At 42.2% G+C, this 17,651-nt stretch overlaps 1 protein-coding gene across 4 annotated transcripts in view; it reads left to right on the forward strand.

Annotated features, from left to right (window-relative positions):
* The window catches only part of Gnb1 (G protein subunit beta 1), a 67,469-nt gene extending 53,135 nt beyond the window's left edge, over positions 1-14,334 (forward strand). For 3 of the 4 annotated variants that reach the window (XM_028891489.2, XM_028891487.2, XM_037203279.1), the window contains 6 exons: positions 2,234-2,396; positions 6,401-6,467; positions 8,560-8,761; positions 10,596-10,812; positions 12,266-12,381; positions 12,586-14,334. In XM_028891489.2, coding sequence (XP_028747322.1) covers positions 2,234-2,396; positions 6,401-6,467; positions 8,560-8,761; positions 10,596-10,812; positions 12,266-12,372 — 756 coding nt within the window. In that variant the 3' untranslated portion in view covers positions 12,373-12,381; positions 12,586-14,334. The remainder of the gene's footprint in view (positions 1-2,233; positions 2,397-6,400; positions 6,468-8,559; positions 8,762-10,595; positions 10,813-12,265; positions 12,382-12,585) is intronic. The other variant, XM_028891490.2, reaches the window with a different exon arrangement.
* The last annotated feature ends 3,317 nt before the right edge of the window (positions 14,335-17,651 follow it).

Below are 17,651 nucleotides of genomic sequence, written 5' to 3' on the forward strand. Positions count from 1 at the left end.
GTTTCCTGACTTATTTCTAGAATACTGAAATGTAGATTCCATTTGGTTAGTAGTTTGTTTAGTTTATTAAACATGATATAATCTAAAACCTGCTATACTTGAAAATTTAGTTATTGATTGTCAATGTAGGTCAGTGGTAGAGTACTTGCCTGTCAGGCATAATTCCCCAGGTTTGATTCCCAGAACGAGAAAAAATAAGAACAAAGTGTAACCCAGCAAAGTGTTAAGAGTGTAATTCTAGTTACTCAGGAGGCTCAGGTAGGAGGATTGGGTAAGCCCAGGTGGTCAGACTCACCCTAGGTAACGTAACAAGGTACTACAAAAACAGTGGGGACAGGAAGGGAAGGAAAACAGAAGACAGAGATACTAGGTAGAATGTTTGCCTGATAGGGACAAATCTCTAGATTAAATCTTCACTTTACTTGTATTGAAATAAATTATACTCGGTATGGTGGTGTATGCTTGTAATCTAGCATTTGAGAAAGGAAGATAGAAGGATTAATGCATTAAATACATCCTTATCTACATAATAAAGTTGAAGCAAGTCTGAACTACATGAGACCTTCCTCAAGAAAACAGTATCAACAAAAAAAAAAAACGGAACCCAATTAAATGCTAAGTGGGTATGGTGACCAGTCTGTAATTCCAGCATTTGGAAGAGAGAGACAAGGAATTCCCAAAGCAAACTGGCTAGCTAGACTTATCATATAGATGTGTTCTAGATACAATTGTGAGTCCCTGTCTCAAATAAGGTGGAGAATGGTCAGGAAAGAGTCTGGACATTACTTAGCCTCTGGCCTCCATATCCACCTGCAGTGGCGTATTCGTGCACCCACATGCACATACACTGTTAAAAACAAGTTCTGAAGCTGGAGAGGTGGGGCAGTGGTTACGAGCACTGGCTGTTCTTCCAGAGGATCTGAGTTTGATTTTCAGCACCTCACAGCCATCTGTAACTCCAGTTCAAAGTGGAATTGAGGTACTCTTCTCGCCTTCCCAGGCACTACACTCACATGGTAAATATATTTAAGCAAATCCTCATACATATAAAATTAAAATAAAATAAAACCTCAAAAAAATTGAACGCTGCCTTCAGTCCAGGAAAGGTAAATAATCTTGAAGTCAGTTGTGTTTTCCTAAGAAATACTAGGTACATGTAAAAGATTGCAGAAATTCTAGCAGCTCTATCTAAATGACAAGGTTAATTATGATACCACTATACAACTTAGTTATTTCAGTGTGTGTGTGTGTGTGTAAGTGTAAAAGAGACAGAGATTGAATGAATGAATTAATGAATATGAATCAGTTACTGTCTCCTAAACTGACCTTATATTTGCAGTTATTGACCTGCCTCAGCCTCTTTAGTGCTGAGATTAACATGAATTACCCTACCTGGCTCCTCCTCCTCCTCCTCCTCCTCCTCCTCCTCCTCCTCCTCCTCCTCCTCCTCCTTCTTCTTCTTCTTCTTCTTTTATTCTTTTCTTCTTCTTCTTCTTCTTCTTCTTCTTCTTCTTCTTCTTCTTCTTCTTCTTCTTCTTCTTCTTCTTCTTCTTTCCCTCTCTCCCTCCTTCCCTCTCTCCCTCCTTCCCTCTCTCCCTCCTTCCCTCTCTCCCTCCTTCCCTCCCTCCCTTCTTCCTCCCTTTCTTTCTTTCTTTCTTTCTTTCTTTCTTTCTTTCTTTCTTTCTTTCTTTCTTTCTTTCTTAACTCATGGCCATTTTGATGGAATTAAAGGAAGTAGTAAGTAAATCCTTAAAAATCTTATTAACATCCTTCTCTCCTTAAATCATTAAAAATACAAATTAATTTGCTTTTTCTTTGAGGTAGTATCTTACTATTTGTCCCCAAAATGTCCTCAAACTTGTCGTCAGGGCTGGTGATACAGAATATTTGACTAGTAGACAAGGCTCTGAGTTTAGTCCTCAGAACCAAAATGAAAAACAAAACATAAAACCTTTTGTTCTTCCTTTCTTAGCCTTCCAAGAGATAAACTCACTGGTGTATGCCATCACACTCATCTACTCATTAATTTAATTTTTGTTGTTCTGTTTTATTTATTTTTGAGAAAGTCTCACTATGTAGTCCTAGCTGGCCTGGAAGTCAGTATGTAGACCAGCCTGGCCTCAAACTCAGAGCTCTTGAATGCTGGGATTAAGGGCATGTACCACCACACCTAGCCTTGTAATATATTTTCTTGAACTTAATAGTGTTGACTGTCTGTGTTCTTGTTATTTAGGTTCATGCCATCCCTCTGCGCTCTTCTTGGGTCATGACTTGTGCATACGCTCCTTCTGGGAATTATGTGGCCTGTGGTGGCCTGGATAACATCTGCTCCATTTACAATCTGAAAACCCGTGAAGGGAATGTGCGTGTGAGTCGTGAGCTGGCAGGACATACAGGTACCCATCTTAACCTTCCAATGATGTTAGCTGCTTATAGGGTGTTTATAGTGTTCCTTTGATTTGTTGATTGTGGTTCAAGTAAAAGTTATGATAAGGGCTGGAAATTTTCTGAACATAAAGCCAAACCAGGCCCAATATGCTTTAACCTGTAAGAAACCTGTATATTGGTTACTTAAGCCAGTTTCTGAATTCCCAGCTACTTTTTTCTCTTTAAACAGTAGCAGCCACCATTCTTGTTTATCACTATGATGGCATTTCAGTCCTGTTTTAAACTGCCTTCTGTCTTTAGACCTTAACACGAGTAGTCTCCTAATTATGTGTTCCTATGCACAGCTTTTTCTGTTTATGGATTTACCGGTGCTCTTTTAGAGGCGACAGAAGAGAATTAGTGGTCCATTCAGGTCTTTTAAATGTGGTCAGTATTAAAATATTGGGTGCATATTGTTTTGCCAGGAATTAGTGCACATTGCATTTAGAACACATTGCATTTCCAAAGAAGAAAGCCTACTGGTATTTTCTTTTTATGGCTATAATTTTTGTTCTCAAAAACCCTATTTCTTGGTGTGCTACTGACAATGCATCACTAGGATTCTCTTCACATTTGAGCAAAGGATTGTTCATAATTGACTGTCATGAAGAGCATTGTTTTTAAACCCTTACCATTCTGGTAGAAGAGTTAGTTTGGCCAGGTAAGTTACACTGTCAGTGTTCATTACTTCGGGGGGATGTTTTCTTAATATTCTGGCTTCTTAGGTAGAAGCTTAAGCAACTGATTTTAGATCCCTTCTGTCTCAAATGTAAGAATTTAAAATGGCAAGATCCCTACAGGTATATTTCCTGTAAATTTTGATCAATTGTATTTAAATTACTGTTCTAGGGGTTGGGAATGTAGTTAGTTGGTAGAGTACTTGTCTAGCATGCACAAATCCCTAGGTTACATCCCAGCACCGTAAAGCCAGGCACAGTAATGTATTCTTGTAATACCAACATTCATGAAGTGGAGGTAGAAGGATCAAGAATTCACAGTTGGCTACATAGTGAGTTTGAGGGCAGTCTGGGCTACATGAAACCCCATCTCAAAAAAGAAGCATTTAATTTTCACATATCTAAAAGAAAGCCAGATTTGATGGTGATGGTGCACACCTTTAAACTTAGCACTTGGGAGACAGAGGTAGATTGATCTCTGTGAGTTTGAGGCCAGTCTGGTCTACAAAGCGAGTTCCATGGTCACCATGCATGTAGAGATCAGTATGGAGTCAGTTCTCTCCTTCCTTCTCTATTTGGGTTCTGAAGATCAAACTCAGGTGTGGCCACAAGTTCCTTTACCCACTGATCCATCCTGCCAGCCTTTGACCTCTATGTGGGTGCATGCGTGCATTCATTCATGTGTGTATGTAGTTAAGAGAACAACTTGTGGGAAGTTGATTCTTCTATCATGTAGATTCTGCAAATGGAGCTCAGGTGGTCAGACTTGGCAACAAGCACCTATACACACTGATCCATTTTACTGGCCCTTGACCTTTATTCCTGAAGGATATTTTTGCTAGACATAAAGAATTTTGGGTTGACTTTGAACTTAATGTGTATGGGTTGTTTTCCCTACATGAATGTTGGTGCACCATATGCATGACTGGTGCCCACAAAGCCAGAGAGAGAGGATGTTTGATCTCTCCTGGAATTGGAGTTAGAGATAGTTATGAGCCACTGTGTTGGTGCTAGGAATTGATCTTGAGTCCCCTGGGAAAGTAGCCAGCATTAAAAACAAAACAACAACAAAAACACATTAAAAGTGCATCTTTGATTTTAAGCAGTTTGTGATGTGCCTGGATATGTGACTTTCTTTGTATTCATTGTGTTTTGGCGTTTGGAACCCAAAATTTTTTGTTTTTTACTAAATTGGTAGAATTTGAGCATGTCTTCAAATTCCCTGGTTTCTATGGCTTTAAGAGGTAAGTTTCTTCAGTTTCCATTTCAAGTGTTTTGTTTCTGTTCAAGTAAGTTCAGTTGACATCAGCTGTAGGCAACAGCTCTTCTGTCAGCCTAGTAATGGCCAGCATTTGAGGGAGGCTCACCCGAGAATAAATGCAAGAATGCAAATCATGCTGGTCAGGCATAGAAGGAGGGTCAGCATAAACTTCTGTGTTACGTGCTCTCTTAAATTTGAGAATTCCTTTTTGTTTCTATTTTAAAATATTCTACACGCGCGCGCTTTCTTTTTATTTATATCAAGATTATTTCTTGTGTTTCTGAATAGTTACAAAAGCTAACTGTAAAATGTCTGCTAATTGTAGCATCTGATCTTGAAGTATATCTTCCATTGGCAGTCAGTTGTGTGTCCTTTTATTCCCAGGCAGGAGCTTCACCTGTAGAGTATGCCCTTCAGGCTTAAAACTTCATAGAATATAGAGGCTATCTTACAGGATAATGAAATCCTGGAAATGGATCCAATGGGTTCATAGTAACAGAGTGCTCATTTTTATTACCTTATTTATTAAATATTCAACTTTTTTTAAATTTACAGGTAGAATACATATTCTAAATTGTTTTATTGAAAACAATTAGCCAGGCATGGTGATGCACACCTTTATTCCCATCACTCAGGAGGCAGAAGCAGGCAGAGTTGGAGACGAGCCAGGGCTACAAAGAGAAACCCTGTGTCAAAAAAATAATAATTATGAATGTACATGCATGTGTGTGTACACCCACAGATAAATAGCAATATATATTGAAGGTTAATTTATTGCCTGAATACTATTTTCGAGGAGACTGGAACTAAGACACAGATTGGTCTCAATGGGGACTGATAAAGAGAGAGTGGAAACCAGGGTTCAAAGTGACCTCTTTGATAACTTGAGTAACTATATCCTTTGCTGGAATATTCTGGTCAAGAGGGCCACAATTTGCCCTCCTGGTGAAGCATGGCATTGACATTCAGTATTGGAACCTGGTAGAGTGAGTGATTAAAACACTTTATGGGTATAATTTCTTCATCGAATGAGAAGTTGAATATTTTACATTATTTATAACACAATGATACTCACCCCCACTCCCCCACCCCCCTTCCCAGGTACTTAGATAACAGAAGAAAAGATTCTGTCTCCCTGTTAAATCTTCTCTGAACGTCACAACTGGACAGTTAATAACTTAACTTCTGTTTCCATCGTTTTGGTGTCCCACTCCCACTGGCTTGTCAGAATCACAGACTGAAGCAAAGCCCAGGTGCTTGTTCCTCAGCTTCCCTCTGTGTCACTCCAGCAGGCATCTATCCATATCTGGGAAGTTCTCAGTGTCCTGGCTCCTGTTGCATAACTTCATGTAGCCATTTAAAATTTGTTCCTTTGCTTAGCAGATTTCACCACTACTCTCTAGTGAACTAAGTGACATTCAGATATCAACCTACTTTATTTCCAGTGACTTATTTTTTTCATCTTTCTCAAAATTTTTATTGTATTTTGAGACAACGTCTCACTGTCCCCTATGCTATCCACAGCTTTTGGTGAGCAAACTCCATATCATAGTTTTTGAGAAAGCACACCCAGTAATGTGCATTTTTTTGGAGCCTTCCCACTGGACATTTCTAGTGTTCTTGCCATGGGGCTGCCTTTTCATCTTTTCCTGTTCCTCTTGGTTGGCTTGTAAGCCCTTTCTACCCTGATTTCATTCCTGTCTCCCTTCCTGTTGAGCTCTGAGCTCCTTTTGTCCCAGTTGGCAAACAAACGAGTATAAAAGGAAAGGGACTCCCTACCTTAAGATAGAAAGGCAGAACCAAGATCCCATAGGCATGGTTTACTATTTTGTGTTGTTCAGGGAATGGGTCTGTCTGAAGTATTGTCCCATTGTCCTGGCATCGGTTCTGTCTAGCTGTAGTTTCACCCATACTGTGATGTCCCAAACAAAACAGAATTTCTGAATATTTTCATTACCATAGTTTTTACATTGAGAAGATCATAAGATTGGGGCTTGCTAGACTTGAGTCTTCATTTGGGTCTGCTCTTTTCCAGGTTATCTGTCCTGTTGCCGGTTCCTGGATGACAATCAGATAGTCACCAGCTCTGGAGATACCACATGGTGAGTACCTGGCAAGGCTGAGAATGAGGCTTGAGATTCACTGTTCTTGTTCACACTAGTAGGGTAAAACTTTTGGGAGATGGTTCTCATCACTGGTTAGGACTATCTTGGCCTGGGCAGTGGTGGTGCATGTCTTTATTCCCGGCACTCAGGAGACAGAGGCAGGTGGATGGATCTCTGAGAGTTTGAGGCTAGCCTAGTCTACAGAGCAAGTTTCAGGACAGCCAAGGCTACGCAGAGAAACCCTGTCTCAAAAAAACAAAACAAAAAAGAATATCTTGAATTTCATTATGGCTGGTGATTAAAAATACAAAGTAGCAATGAGTAATTCATTGTACTGTCTATAGGTACAGTTTTAGTTTTGAACAAAGAACTAAAATATAAATATTTAGACTTCAGTTGTATATGAAGACCTGCTTTGCTTTTTACTTTTCTCCATCTATTTTTACTCATGTATGTGATGTTTTTAGCTCTGTGGCATTCTTCTGTTTTACTCTGAATCCAGCTCCGTATATAGTGAGCATGAGTACTGCTTTCAAACAACAGCTCTATCAGAGTTCTTTATTTTAGGATGTTTGTTTACTAATAGATGGAAACATACTCAAGTTCCCTTCATTCAATAATAAAATGACCAGATAGTTGTTTTAAGAGAGTAATTTTAGCCGGGCGTTGGTGGCGCACGCCTTTAATCCCAGCACTCAGGAGGCAGAGCCAGGCGGATCTCTGTGAGTTCGAGGCCAGCCTGGGCTACCAAGTGAGCTCCAGGAAAGGCGCAAAGCTACACAGAGAAACCCTGTCTCGAAAAACCAAAAAAAAAAAAAAGAGAGTAATTTTAGACTTAAGCTGCCCTTGTGGGTTTTGCTAGTCATGGAGGCATGCCTAGATGTCAATAGCCGTAATTTAAAGGTTTATTTATTAGAGTGGCTTACAGGCCTGCCAGTCTAGCAGTAGCTGTATCTCTTGATGAAAATGGCCAACAATCTGGTAGCTGTTAAGTCCACGAAGCTGGCTATCTCAGCTGGTCTTCTGTCTACAGTGGAAACCTAGAATAGGTTTTAATACCAATAAAGGAATTCTTTAGCAGCAAGATAGATAAACTCACCAATGAGAGTGAAAACAATCCAGTACACAGCAAAAGCTTCCTTTTCCATGTCCTTTTATGTGAGTCTCACCAGAAGCTGTGACCCAGATTTAGCTAAGGTGGGCCTTCCCAATTCAAATGATCCAATTAAGAAAACCCTTCACAAATGTACCTAGCTGGTTGGGCTTTAGTTGATTCCAAATGTAATCAGGTTGACAATGAAGATTAATCATCACAAATTTCATGTGTTGACCATTTTCTTGGATGAATGTATAAGGCTTTTGTGTTCCCTGCCTCTTCCTTTCTGTGTCCCTCATGCCTAGTAAAGATAGCCTGTATTGATTATGTTGAAATTGGCTGATTGGATTTGTGTGCTAGGCTAAGCCAGGCTTTCTGGTGAGGTTGACAAGAACTGGCAGTTCACCATACTGTTGATTGTGCAGGTTGCAGCCGGAAGTAGCATATGGTTGTCACTTTGGGAGCCAACTCCTGCTTGCTGTCAAGCAGGCCCTTGGAATACTGTGTGCATCCATGAAGACCATCTTGGCTTATGACCCCTAAGGAAGGGAGTTCGGGCATCACAGTTACTCTGAGCCATTTATTTAACTAACATTTCCTCCCTAGTGTCTAGGAATGTGGGAAATGAGGGCATAAAGAAAATACTACAAGTCAAACAGGCTCTTCTCTTTCAGGCCTTAGCACTTTCTGCTGCCCCCACAAACTGCCCATGAATGTGTGTATGTGTGATAACCTCACATGCCCTGCAATGAAAGGACAGTAGCCCCTTTGCTGGTGTGAGGTGACCTGGAAACAGCAGTTCTGAGGCGTAGCCCATATGCTCGTCTATATAGTTTTTCTTTGCTTTGTTTTCCTGAATTAAAGAAGTAAATGTATCTTCACAATGGCACCGGGGTCATCGGTGATCCTGAGTAGTTTGAAGGATATTGTTGTAGGTAGCTGGTGGTACCAGATGTGTGACTGATACCTTATTGCCATTTACTCATGCTCCAGTGCCCTGTGGGACATTGAGACCGGCCAGCAGACAACGACATTTACTGGACACACTGGAGATGTCATGAGCCTATCTCTCGCTCCTGACACCAGACTGTTTGTCTCTGGTGCTTGTGATGCTTCAGCCAAGCTCTGGGATGTCCGAGAAGGGATGTGCCGGCAGACCTTTACAGGACATGAGTCTGACATCAATGCCATATGTGTGAGTTTAAATTGTATCTGTATCAGATCTTACCTTTTTAAACTTATTATTAAAGATTTGTTTTTTAGGGGCTAGAGAGATAATCTTAGTTACTTTTCTGTTTGTTGCTTTGGTAAAACACCACGATCATGGCAATTTACAGAGAAAAGCATTTAATGGAGGCTTACAGTTTCAGTGGGTGAGTCCATGACCATGACAGCATGCAGGCAAGCATGGTGCTGGAGAAGTAACTGAGAGTCTACATCCTGAGATACAACGTGGAGGGGGAGGGAGGGAGGGAGGGAGGGAGGGAGGGAGGGAGGGAGAGAGAGAGAGAGAGAGAGAGAGAGAGAGAGAGAGAGAGAGAGAGAGAGAGAGAGAGAGACACGGAGAGAGAGAGAAGGCTAACTAGGAATGGCTTGGGCTTTTGAAACTTGGAACCTCCAACAATGGCCCCACCTTCCAATCCCTCCCAAACAGTTCCACCAGTGACCAAGTATTCAAACCTATGTGCCTATGGGGACCATTCTCATTCCAACCACCACAGATGCCTTAAAAGTAGTTACGAGTGCTGGCTGCTCTTCAGAAGATCTGGGTTTGATTCCTAGCACCCACATGTGGCTCACAACAATCTGTAACTCAAGTCCCAAGGAATTTTCACCCATGTGATGTACACATAAAAATAAGTAAAATACATATTTTAAAAATAAGTATATGTGTATGTCTGTGTGTGGGTATGTGCCTTTGTGAGTGCAGGTGCCCACAGAGTCCAGACAAGGATATTCAACACCCTGGAGTTGGAGTTAATAAGCTGTTACGAACCACATGATGTGAATACTAGGAACCAGACTTGGGTCCTCAGCAAGAACCATAAATGCTCTTAACTGCTGAGCTATCTCTCTAGTCCCTTCCTTTAAAAAAAAAAAAAAAAAGTTTTTAGGTTTTTGTTTTGTTTATTTGGTCGGGTTTTTTTTTGTTTTGTTTCTTAGTTTGTGTTTATTTTGAGACAAGGTCTAGCACAGACTGACTTAAAACTCAAAGGCCTCCCCAGCCCTGAGATTACAGGCCTTTGCTACCATACTTGGTTTGTCCTTTGCTTTGCAAATACAACCAGAGTCACAGACCAAATTGAAACACTGACTTGACCTTTAGAGGCCAAACTCTGTGCTGTGCATTTGTTTCAGACATTGATGAGTCTGCTAAGTGCTAGCTCTGCTCCTTTCCCTAGAGTGACTATTAGTTTAGAGTCTGAATACATGAGTATATCCTCTGCTAGTGAGGGGTTAGCAAATTTAAAGTCTGCGTTCTTGCTAGCACCTCCTCAAGGGATGAGTCTGGTTAGCTGGAACAGGGATTTGTTCCTTCCTTCACAAGTCTCTCCTGACAGCTAGTGGCAAGGGAACAGAAGCCCTTCAGCAGTGGCTCGTTTTCATGTCTTCTCTGTACTGATGTCTGCCTTGGTGACAGTGACAGTCCGTGAGCACTGTGTCAGTACTTCCTTGGTGCATTCCCCATTCACTCTGATGCCAGCCCTTGTTCATGCTGGAACCTCAACCTGTTTTCCTTTCCACAGCAGCCAGGCCACTAATTGTATTAACATCATTTCTTATTATTTATTTATTTTGTCAGTATATGGGCTAGAACTTGATATGTACTTCAAGTTGACCTTGAATTCACTGTGTTCCCGATGCCCTAATGACTGTATACCCCATTCCATGCTCACTTACAGACAGGAGCCACTATACTTTTCCACACCCCCTCCAGTGCTTCCACATGTTATGCAAGTATTGTATCAGCTGGCCCCTGTTCCAGGCCTTATTGCTTATGGATGTCTTGAATTGCCTTCTCTTTCTAGTTCTTCCCCAATGGCAATGCCTTTGCCACTGGCTCAGACGATGCTACGTGCAGGCTGTTTGACCTCCGTGCAGACCAGGAGCTCATGACCTATTCTCATGACAACATTATCTGCGGGATCACATCTGTTTCCTTCTCCAAGAGTGGTCGACTCCTCCTTGCTGGGTACGACGACTTCAACTGCAATGTCTGGGATGCACTCAAAGCTGACAGAGCAGGTCAGTGGCCACATGACCTTTTTGTGTTCTTGGGCACTAATTTGATTCCTTTTTTTCCCATTTGGTGGTGGCGGCAGTGGCAGTGGCGGCGGCCGCAGTGGTGGTGGTTTTGAGACAGGTTGCTCTGTGTAGCCCTGGCTGTTGTACTTACTCTTGCCCACTTGAGGCAGAGGCAGGTGACTCTCTGAATTCAGGGACAGCTAGGGCTACATAGGCCTTGTCTCAATAATAATAATAATAATAATGATAATGATAATGATAATGATAATAAAAAAACAAATTCTGGGCTTTGGCATTATAGACCAGGGAAGTTGACACTGAACTGCCAAGAGCCCCCTGGCCCTTGTGCTTAGTTGGTACATCATTAAAGACAGGAATTTGAAATTGTTTCTGAAGCTTCAAACCCTTCTGTGGTGGAACGAGTATTGTGGCAAGTGGTTTGCTTGCCACTGTACTTCATGATAATCAGTTTTAGGCTCTTTATACTCATGTGGTCAGTTGCTCTCAGATTTTTAGATTTTTTTTTTTTTAAGGTTTATTTTTTATGCACATGAGTGTTTTGCCGTTGTGTGCCACATGAGTGCCTAGTACCTGCAGAGGTTGAAAATGAGGTGTTGGATCCGTGGAACTGGAGTTACAGATAGTTGTGAGCCACCATATGGGTGTTGGGACCCAAACTTAGGTCCTTTGCAAGAGTAGCAAGTATTCTTAGCCACTGAGACATAGGTGGATTCTTAACTATAGTTTTTACTCTGTGATTTTGTTTTGTTTTGTTTGAGACAGGATTTTTTTTTTGTGTAGCCCTGGCTGGCCTGGGAACTAGCTCTGTAGACTAGGTTAGCCTCAAACTCACAGATACATCTGCCTCTGCCTCCTGGGTTTCGGGATTAAAGGTGTGTGCCACCACTATGCCAGGCTCTCGGTGATTCTAAGCTTCTGTGAGTGTACATAAGTTAACACAAGGGGGGTCTGGGTTTCTTACTCTGCATTTGTGTGCATGTGTATGCCTATGCATGTCACCTTGTTATCCTCTTTAGCGTATGTCCATGTTCTCATTAGAACATGTTATGGTTGGTTGCTCTCTTAACAGATTTGGCCATGGACCTAAGGATAATTTTTACTTGGAGGAGCTGGAGAGAAGGCTCAGTAGTTAAGAGAACTGACTACTCTTCCAGAGGATCCGGGTTCAATTCCCAGCATCCATATGGCAGCTAACAACTGTCCATAATTCCAAGATCTGACACCCTCACACAGACATACATGCAGACAAAACACCAATGCACACAGAGATAAATTACTTAAAAAATTTTTTTTTTTTTACTTGGACAAAACCTTCCTCCATGGTATCCTTCCCTTGCTTTCTTAGGTGTTGGCTATAGCAGAGTCTTGGAGTGTTGTGTGTCAAAATGAGCCGTCCTGCTCTTGTCACAACATCACATATGTTTGTTCTCAGGTGTTTTAGCTGGACATGACAACCGCGTCAGCTGCTTGGGGGTAACTGATGATGGCATGGCTGTGGCAACAGGGTCCTGGGACAGCTTCCTCAAGATCTGGAACTAAGGCCAGTAGGTAATGGAGTTACCCATTAGTGGAATTGAATATATTTCTCAGGGCATGAACTTTTCATGCATGGGTTGTAGATTAACAGAGATATGTTATTAATCTGGTATTGTAGTAAATCTGAAGTAATGGGTGTGATCCCGAGAGAACAGTGGGAAGAGCAAAAATTTTTTTTTCTTATGCACTGACCCCAAGCTCTGTTTACAACAACAGGTGGATACCATGGTGACTAGAAGACCATTCCAACCTTGAAGCGTTACAGTGATAGCATATCCTATCCAACCATACTAACGTGGACACCCACACCTCCCCTCAGAACTTCAAAAGGGCAAGATCTTTTTTCCTTCACTTATTGCTGAAACCAAGAGCACAACTCCCATTAAGAGAAGGATCTCTGTGCTGTAAACTAAAACAAATTGTGCATTCCTTTCGGGGCCATTGTCTTTGTTTTCTTTTTCTTTTTTGTCTTGGGTAAATTTTAAAAGGAAATACTACAATAAAAATGTTAACCAGAAGGTAACCCTGAGTGTGATTGTGAGAGAGACACGCCTCTTTACTAGTTCATTTGCATTTTAGATCAGTGATCCTGTTCTGTGGCATTCATGAAAAACAAGTTGAAGACTTGATCTGTAATTGTTTCTAAATACGAGTCATTTGTAGCAGGATGTTGGAAGTATTCACACTTCTTTCTTAAATATATTCCTTTATGTTCAGTAATTAAGAGAACCAGAGCCCATGATAGTCTCTGATTTGTTAGTGATGGAGTTTTGTCCCTGGCTTTTTTTTTTTTTTTTTTTTTTTTTTTTTGTCTCATGTCACAGATGACTGTTTCGTACAAACATAGCATAGTGGAAGAAAAAAATTCAGAAGCAAAGTAGCCAAGCACATGTTGTGATGGCCACGAATGCTTTATTGGAATCCTTCCCCTTTGCTCAGCAGTAAACTTATTCCCAGCACCCTTCCCTCCTGACTTGTCCTCTTCACTGTCTAGTTTCTGCTCTTACCTTGGGTTTCCTGTGAAGTTGGAGGGAAGTTTGTTGTCATGTGACACTAGCCGTCCTGCCCCTGCTGTCAGAGACTTGTTCTCCAGAGAGGTGCCTGTCCTGTGCTTGGATAGTCAGTTGGTTATTTGTGTATGAAACCATGTACAAATCAATGTTTTGAAAATAATGATCTCAGACTTTCTAAGTTAAATTTTAAACAATTTGATTGTTTGCCATATTGGGTGGGTTTACTCTTAGAATCGCATGCTGTAGAAATGCTCTAAAGTGCATATAGGACTCAGTCCTTAGATGTTCTTTTTCTTTTAAAAAATAACCTCTTCAAGTTGTAACCGTGGCGGCTTTGTCCATTACTGTTGCTACTCTGCACACATATCAGAAGCAGCAAGCGCTTTACACGCTTGAGTAGTGGGATAAGTCACTGTTTTCTTTACTTTAAAAAACAAAACAAATAGTCCTGTTGGGAATGATTGCTGTTGGATTCAGGAGGGGAGGGGGAAAGCTGCTCTGCTGCCTCTTTGCCACTTCCTGGAAGCCTGCCTCCATGGAACAGCCTTTTGCATCCGAGGCAACAATTTTTACACCATGCAGATCTTCGTGGTTATCATCTCAAGCCATGTTCAGCAGCAGCGTTTGGACAGCAGTGTTCTGTGGGCCCTCCCCTCCCCCTGTATCCTGCACCCCTCATAGCAGTAGTGGCTTCGCCATTCTGTTTTCTGCAGTGTCCTGTACAAAACTGTGCTGTGACTGTGCAGTAGGCCTGGACCTGGCAAAGAGAACACAGCGAAGCCCCTTCTCTTCCTACCAAACAACTCTGTAGAGCTCTCTGCACCCTGTACCCTTTTCACCTTTTGTATTTAATTTTAAAGTCAGTGTACTGCAAGGAGGCTGGATGCAAGATAGATACTATATTAAACTGTACTGTTATTTAAGATGTAATAAAGCAGTTTGACATGAGGGACTCTGGTGTGATGATTGTTTGATAGCAGTTTCAATATGTGGAGGTATCCGCATGCCCCACTTGCTGACTCAACAGTTATGTAACATCATGAGAGACCCCCTATAAAGTATCAGCTCAGGATAAGTATGGTAGCACACACCTTTAATCCCAACACTCAGGATACAGATGCAGGTGGCTCTCTTTGAGTTTGGGACCAGCCTGGTCTACTTAGTAAGTTTCAGAACAGCCAAAGCAATATAGTAGAGGAAAATCTATCTCAAAAAAAAAAGTGGGAGAGAGGGCACTCCTGAGAGGTTCCTGATAAGCTGGTTCCTACACATCTCAGGCCTTGTAGAACCACTTGTTTTCCAGGACAAGTGGCTTTCTTCCCTCAGCATCTGGGCCCTATCTGCCATCTCCTCCATTGGCCTCTACCAACCACCTCCTTTGGCTTCCTCTTCCTGTTTCCACACTAAAATATCTGAGGATCTCCCCCTCCAAATACACTCTTTCCTTCTGACTAAGCAGCATTTCCTTCTCATTGAGCAAAGACCACTACATCTTGAAAGCGTGAACATCAGCCTCAGAGGTGTTGGAAATAAAGCTTGGGGTGCTTTTACTAAAGTGCCTGCTTCTGGGCTGAATGACAATTTTTCCTCTTAAGTAAGTTTTAAGATTATAAGAGATGGGCTGAGCGATGGCTCAGCAATTAATAGCACTAGCTGCTCTTCCAGAGGACCCTGTTTCAATTCCCTGCACCCACATGTGCTGCGGGCCGCAGAAATATATCATAAGAACTCAGCTGGTTATGGCAAAGTCACTACCTGGAGGGATCATGGAATTCCTCCAGAGGAAGCCAAATCCCAAGGAGTTTTTGGTGTTACTTGGCTTGTTATATATCAGCTGTATTCTGTTATGAAAATCATGTGTGCCTTCATAGCTTTCCCAATTGACTTTTCCCTAAGAAGGACTAACAGTGTAGACTGAGCACTCTCTGGACATACACATTCCAGGTAATTTGGAGAACAGCCTCAGGGAAAGGCTTTCTCTGGAATCAGATATCTCCCTTGGCCACTTTCAAGGACTACAGGATACACCACCCAGGTGGACGCCCAACTGCCAAGGACTAACAATGATAACAACCCACCTGAAAGTCTCCTGACTTAAATTCCACAAGGAGACACCACCCAGGGGGGCGCCCAACTGCCAAGGACTAACAAGTGATAGCAGCCCACGTACAAGTCTCCTGACTTACAGTAAATTCACTAGAGGACGCCGCCTAGGCCAGGTGGACACTAAGTAATAGTTTTATACAATTTAGCTTAGGCCCTTCTTTCTTACAGCCTTACTAACTTTATAGACCTCTAACTACTTACCTAACCACTTCTAGGAATATTTAGATAAACTTCTGTGCTAACAGCTATGCTCAGCCAGAACTCCCAGTTCAAGCCTCCCTGTATCACCAGAGGCATCTAGCTGTACACAGGTTGCCTAGAGACTGAGCACACTTTCCCCCACCCTGCAGAAAAACGGCAGACAGCTTGGACAGATAGGAGCCACAGGAAAAAAGAAGACAGTTTTATTTTCTCCCATTGACCTAGCAACTTATAGATTTTTAACATCCTTTACCAAACACATTTAAGGTTATAGTTGTGCACGTAAGACCCCTCTTCTTAGATATTACCCATATTTAGCCTTTAGTTGATTCATTAGTCACTTCCCCTTTGGGTCACAAATGGTAATTAACAACTAGTACCCCTCTTAGTAATTCTTATCAACCCTCCATTTGATCCTGATAGTGGACAATCACTGCCTGAGGAAGTTCAGGCTGAGTGTCCTGGGTGGAGGGGAGGATTGTGATTTTGGGGAGATATATAACTGTAAAGCAGAGGACAGGACGAAAAAGAGAGAAGAGAATGGAAGAACGAGATGGGTAAGAACTTGAGAGGAACGAGCTGAGATGGGGAAGAACTAGATTAAAGAGCTAAAAGAGAGGACTAGAGGAACGAGATGGAAGATGAGGAAGAGCCAGATGGGGAAGAACAAGATGAGGAAGAGCCAGATGAGAGAGAAGGAGACAGGAGAGGAGCTGATAGGGTAAAGAACTAGATAGATGAGAACCTAGAGGGGACAGAACTAGATGAAGGAATTAAGATAGAACATAGAGGGGACAGTAGATAAATATAGAGAGAAATCATACAAGAAAGGAGCTAGACATGAGAACAGAACTGAAGCTGTGTATAAAGGATGTTATGCCAGAGGAATTAAAGCGAATGGATCAAAGAACTCTGAGTGCGTAGACTGATTTACCGACCCTAAAGATTCTCTGCTGGTTGATAGAGCCTTCCGCGGACCCTGGGAGGGGACTATCGAGGGGCTGGACCCCCATAGTCCTCGTTACACATGGCAGCTCACAACTGTAACTTCAGTTCCAGTGGATCCAACACCTCACACAGGCATATATGCAGGCAAGACACCAATGCACATAAAATAAGAATTTTTTTTTAAAGGAAAGATTTTAACTAATTTTCAGCCTTAGATACCTACCCCATGTACTGACTGGGCCAAGACCCCTTTGTTTGTTGGTGGTAAGGAAATCAACCCACCGAGGTCAGTGGTGCCCCTTGAGAAGAGACTCCCCTAATGTTGCAAGCTGTGGTGTGGTGATTGGCAGGCTGAGCAGATGGGTTAGCCTAGCTTAATCCTCCCCCAGTCTCCCTGAAATAAATGTATTCTTTAGAGACAAAAACCCTTTGCTGCAAGCTTTTATCTACCTCAACCCCCACTGAGAAGAGTACAGAGCATTTGAAGTTCTTTCTGAACTGGATGGAAATACTGGTGAGGTTGACCATACTCCCAACACTCCCTTCTTTCTGTCTTTGGGAATCCACATCTTAACCTGCTTCTGCCCTGATTGCCAGCAGGCCCAGTGGGACTAGAGCAGGTCTGTCTCTGCCTCAGAGGGCTGGAGGTTGGTTGTTTCTCAGCCAGCATCAAGGCTACTGCCACGTTTTAGCAAACAGCTATTGAAAATGTGCCCACTTCAAACATGGGCAGCAGTGCTGGCTGAACAGCATACAAAGAAAGGCCCAAGGCACAAGCCTTTCAGACCAGGTAGAATGCTCCGGTTTTCACAGCTTGCATTCACCATTCAATATTACACATGCCTTGAAGGGTGACTGGAAGTGCCAGGCTGCCCTGTGTGTAGTCGCCCAGCCTGCTGCCCATGGTGGTGAGTACACCTGTTCCAAGTACACACAGGCAGCTGAATGGCTACTGCATCTTAGGCCCACTTTCAATGTGTCCCTCCATTTGCTTCCAGCATAGGAAATTATCCC

This window comes from Peromyscus leucopus, chromosome 2, assembly GCF_004664715.2.
Source record: "Peromyscus leucopus breed LL Stock chromosome 2, UCI_PerLeu_2.1, whole genome shotgun sequence".
Lineage (NCBI taxonomy): Eukaryota > Metazoa > Chordata > Mammalia > Rodentia > Cricetidae > Peromyscus > Peromyscus leucopus.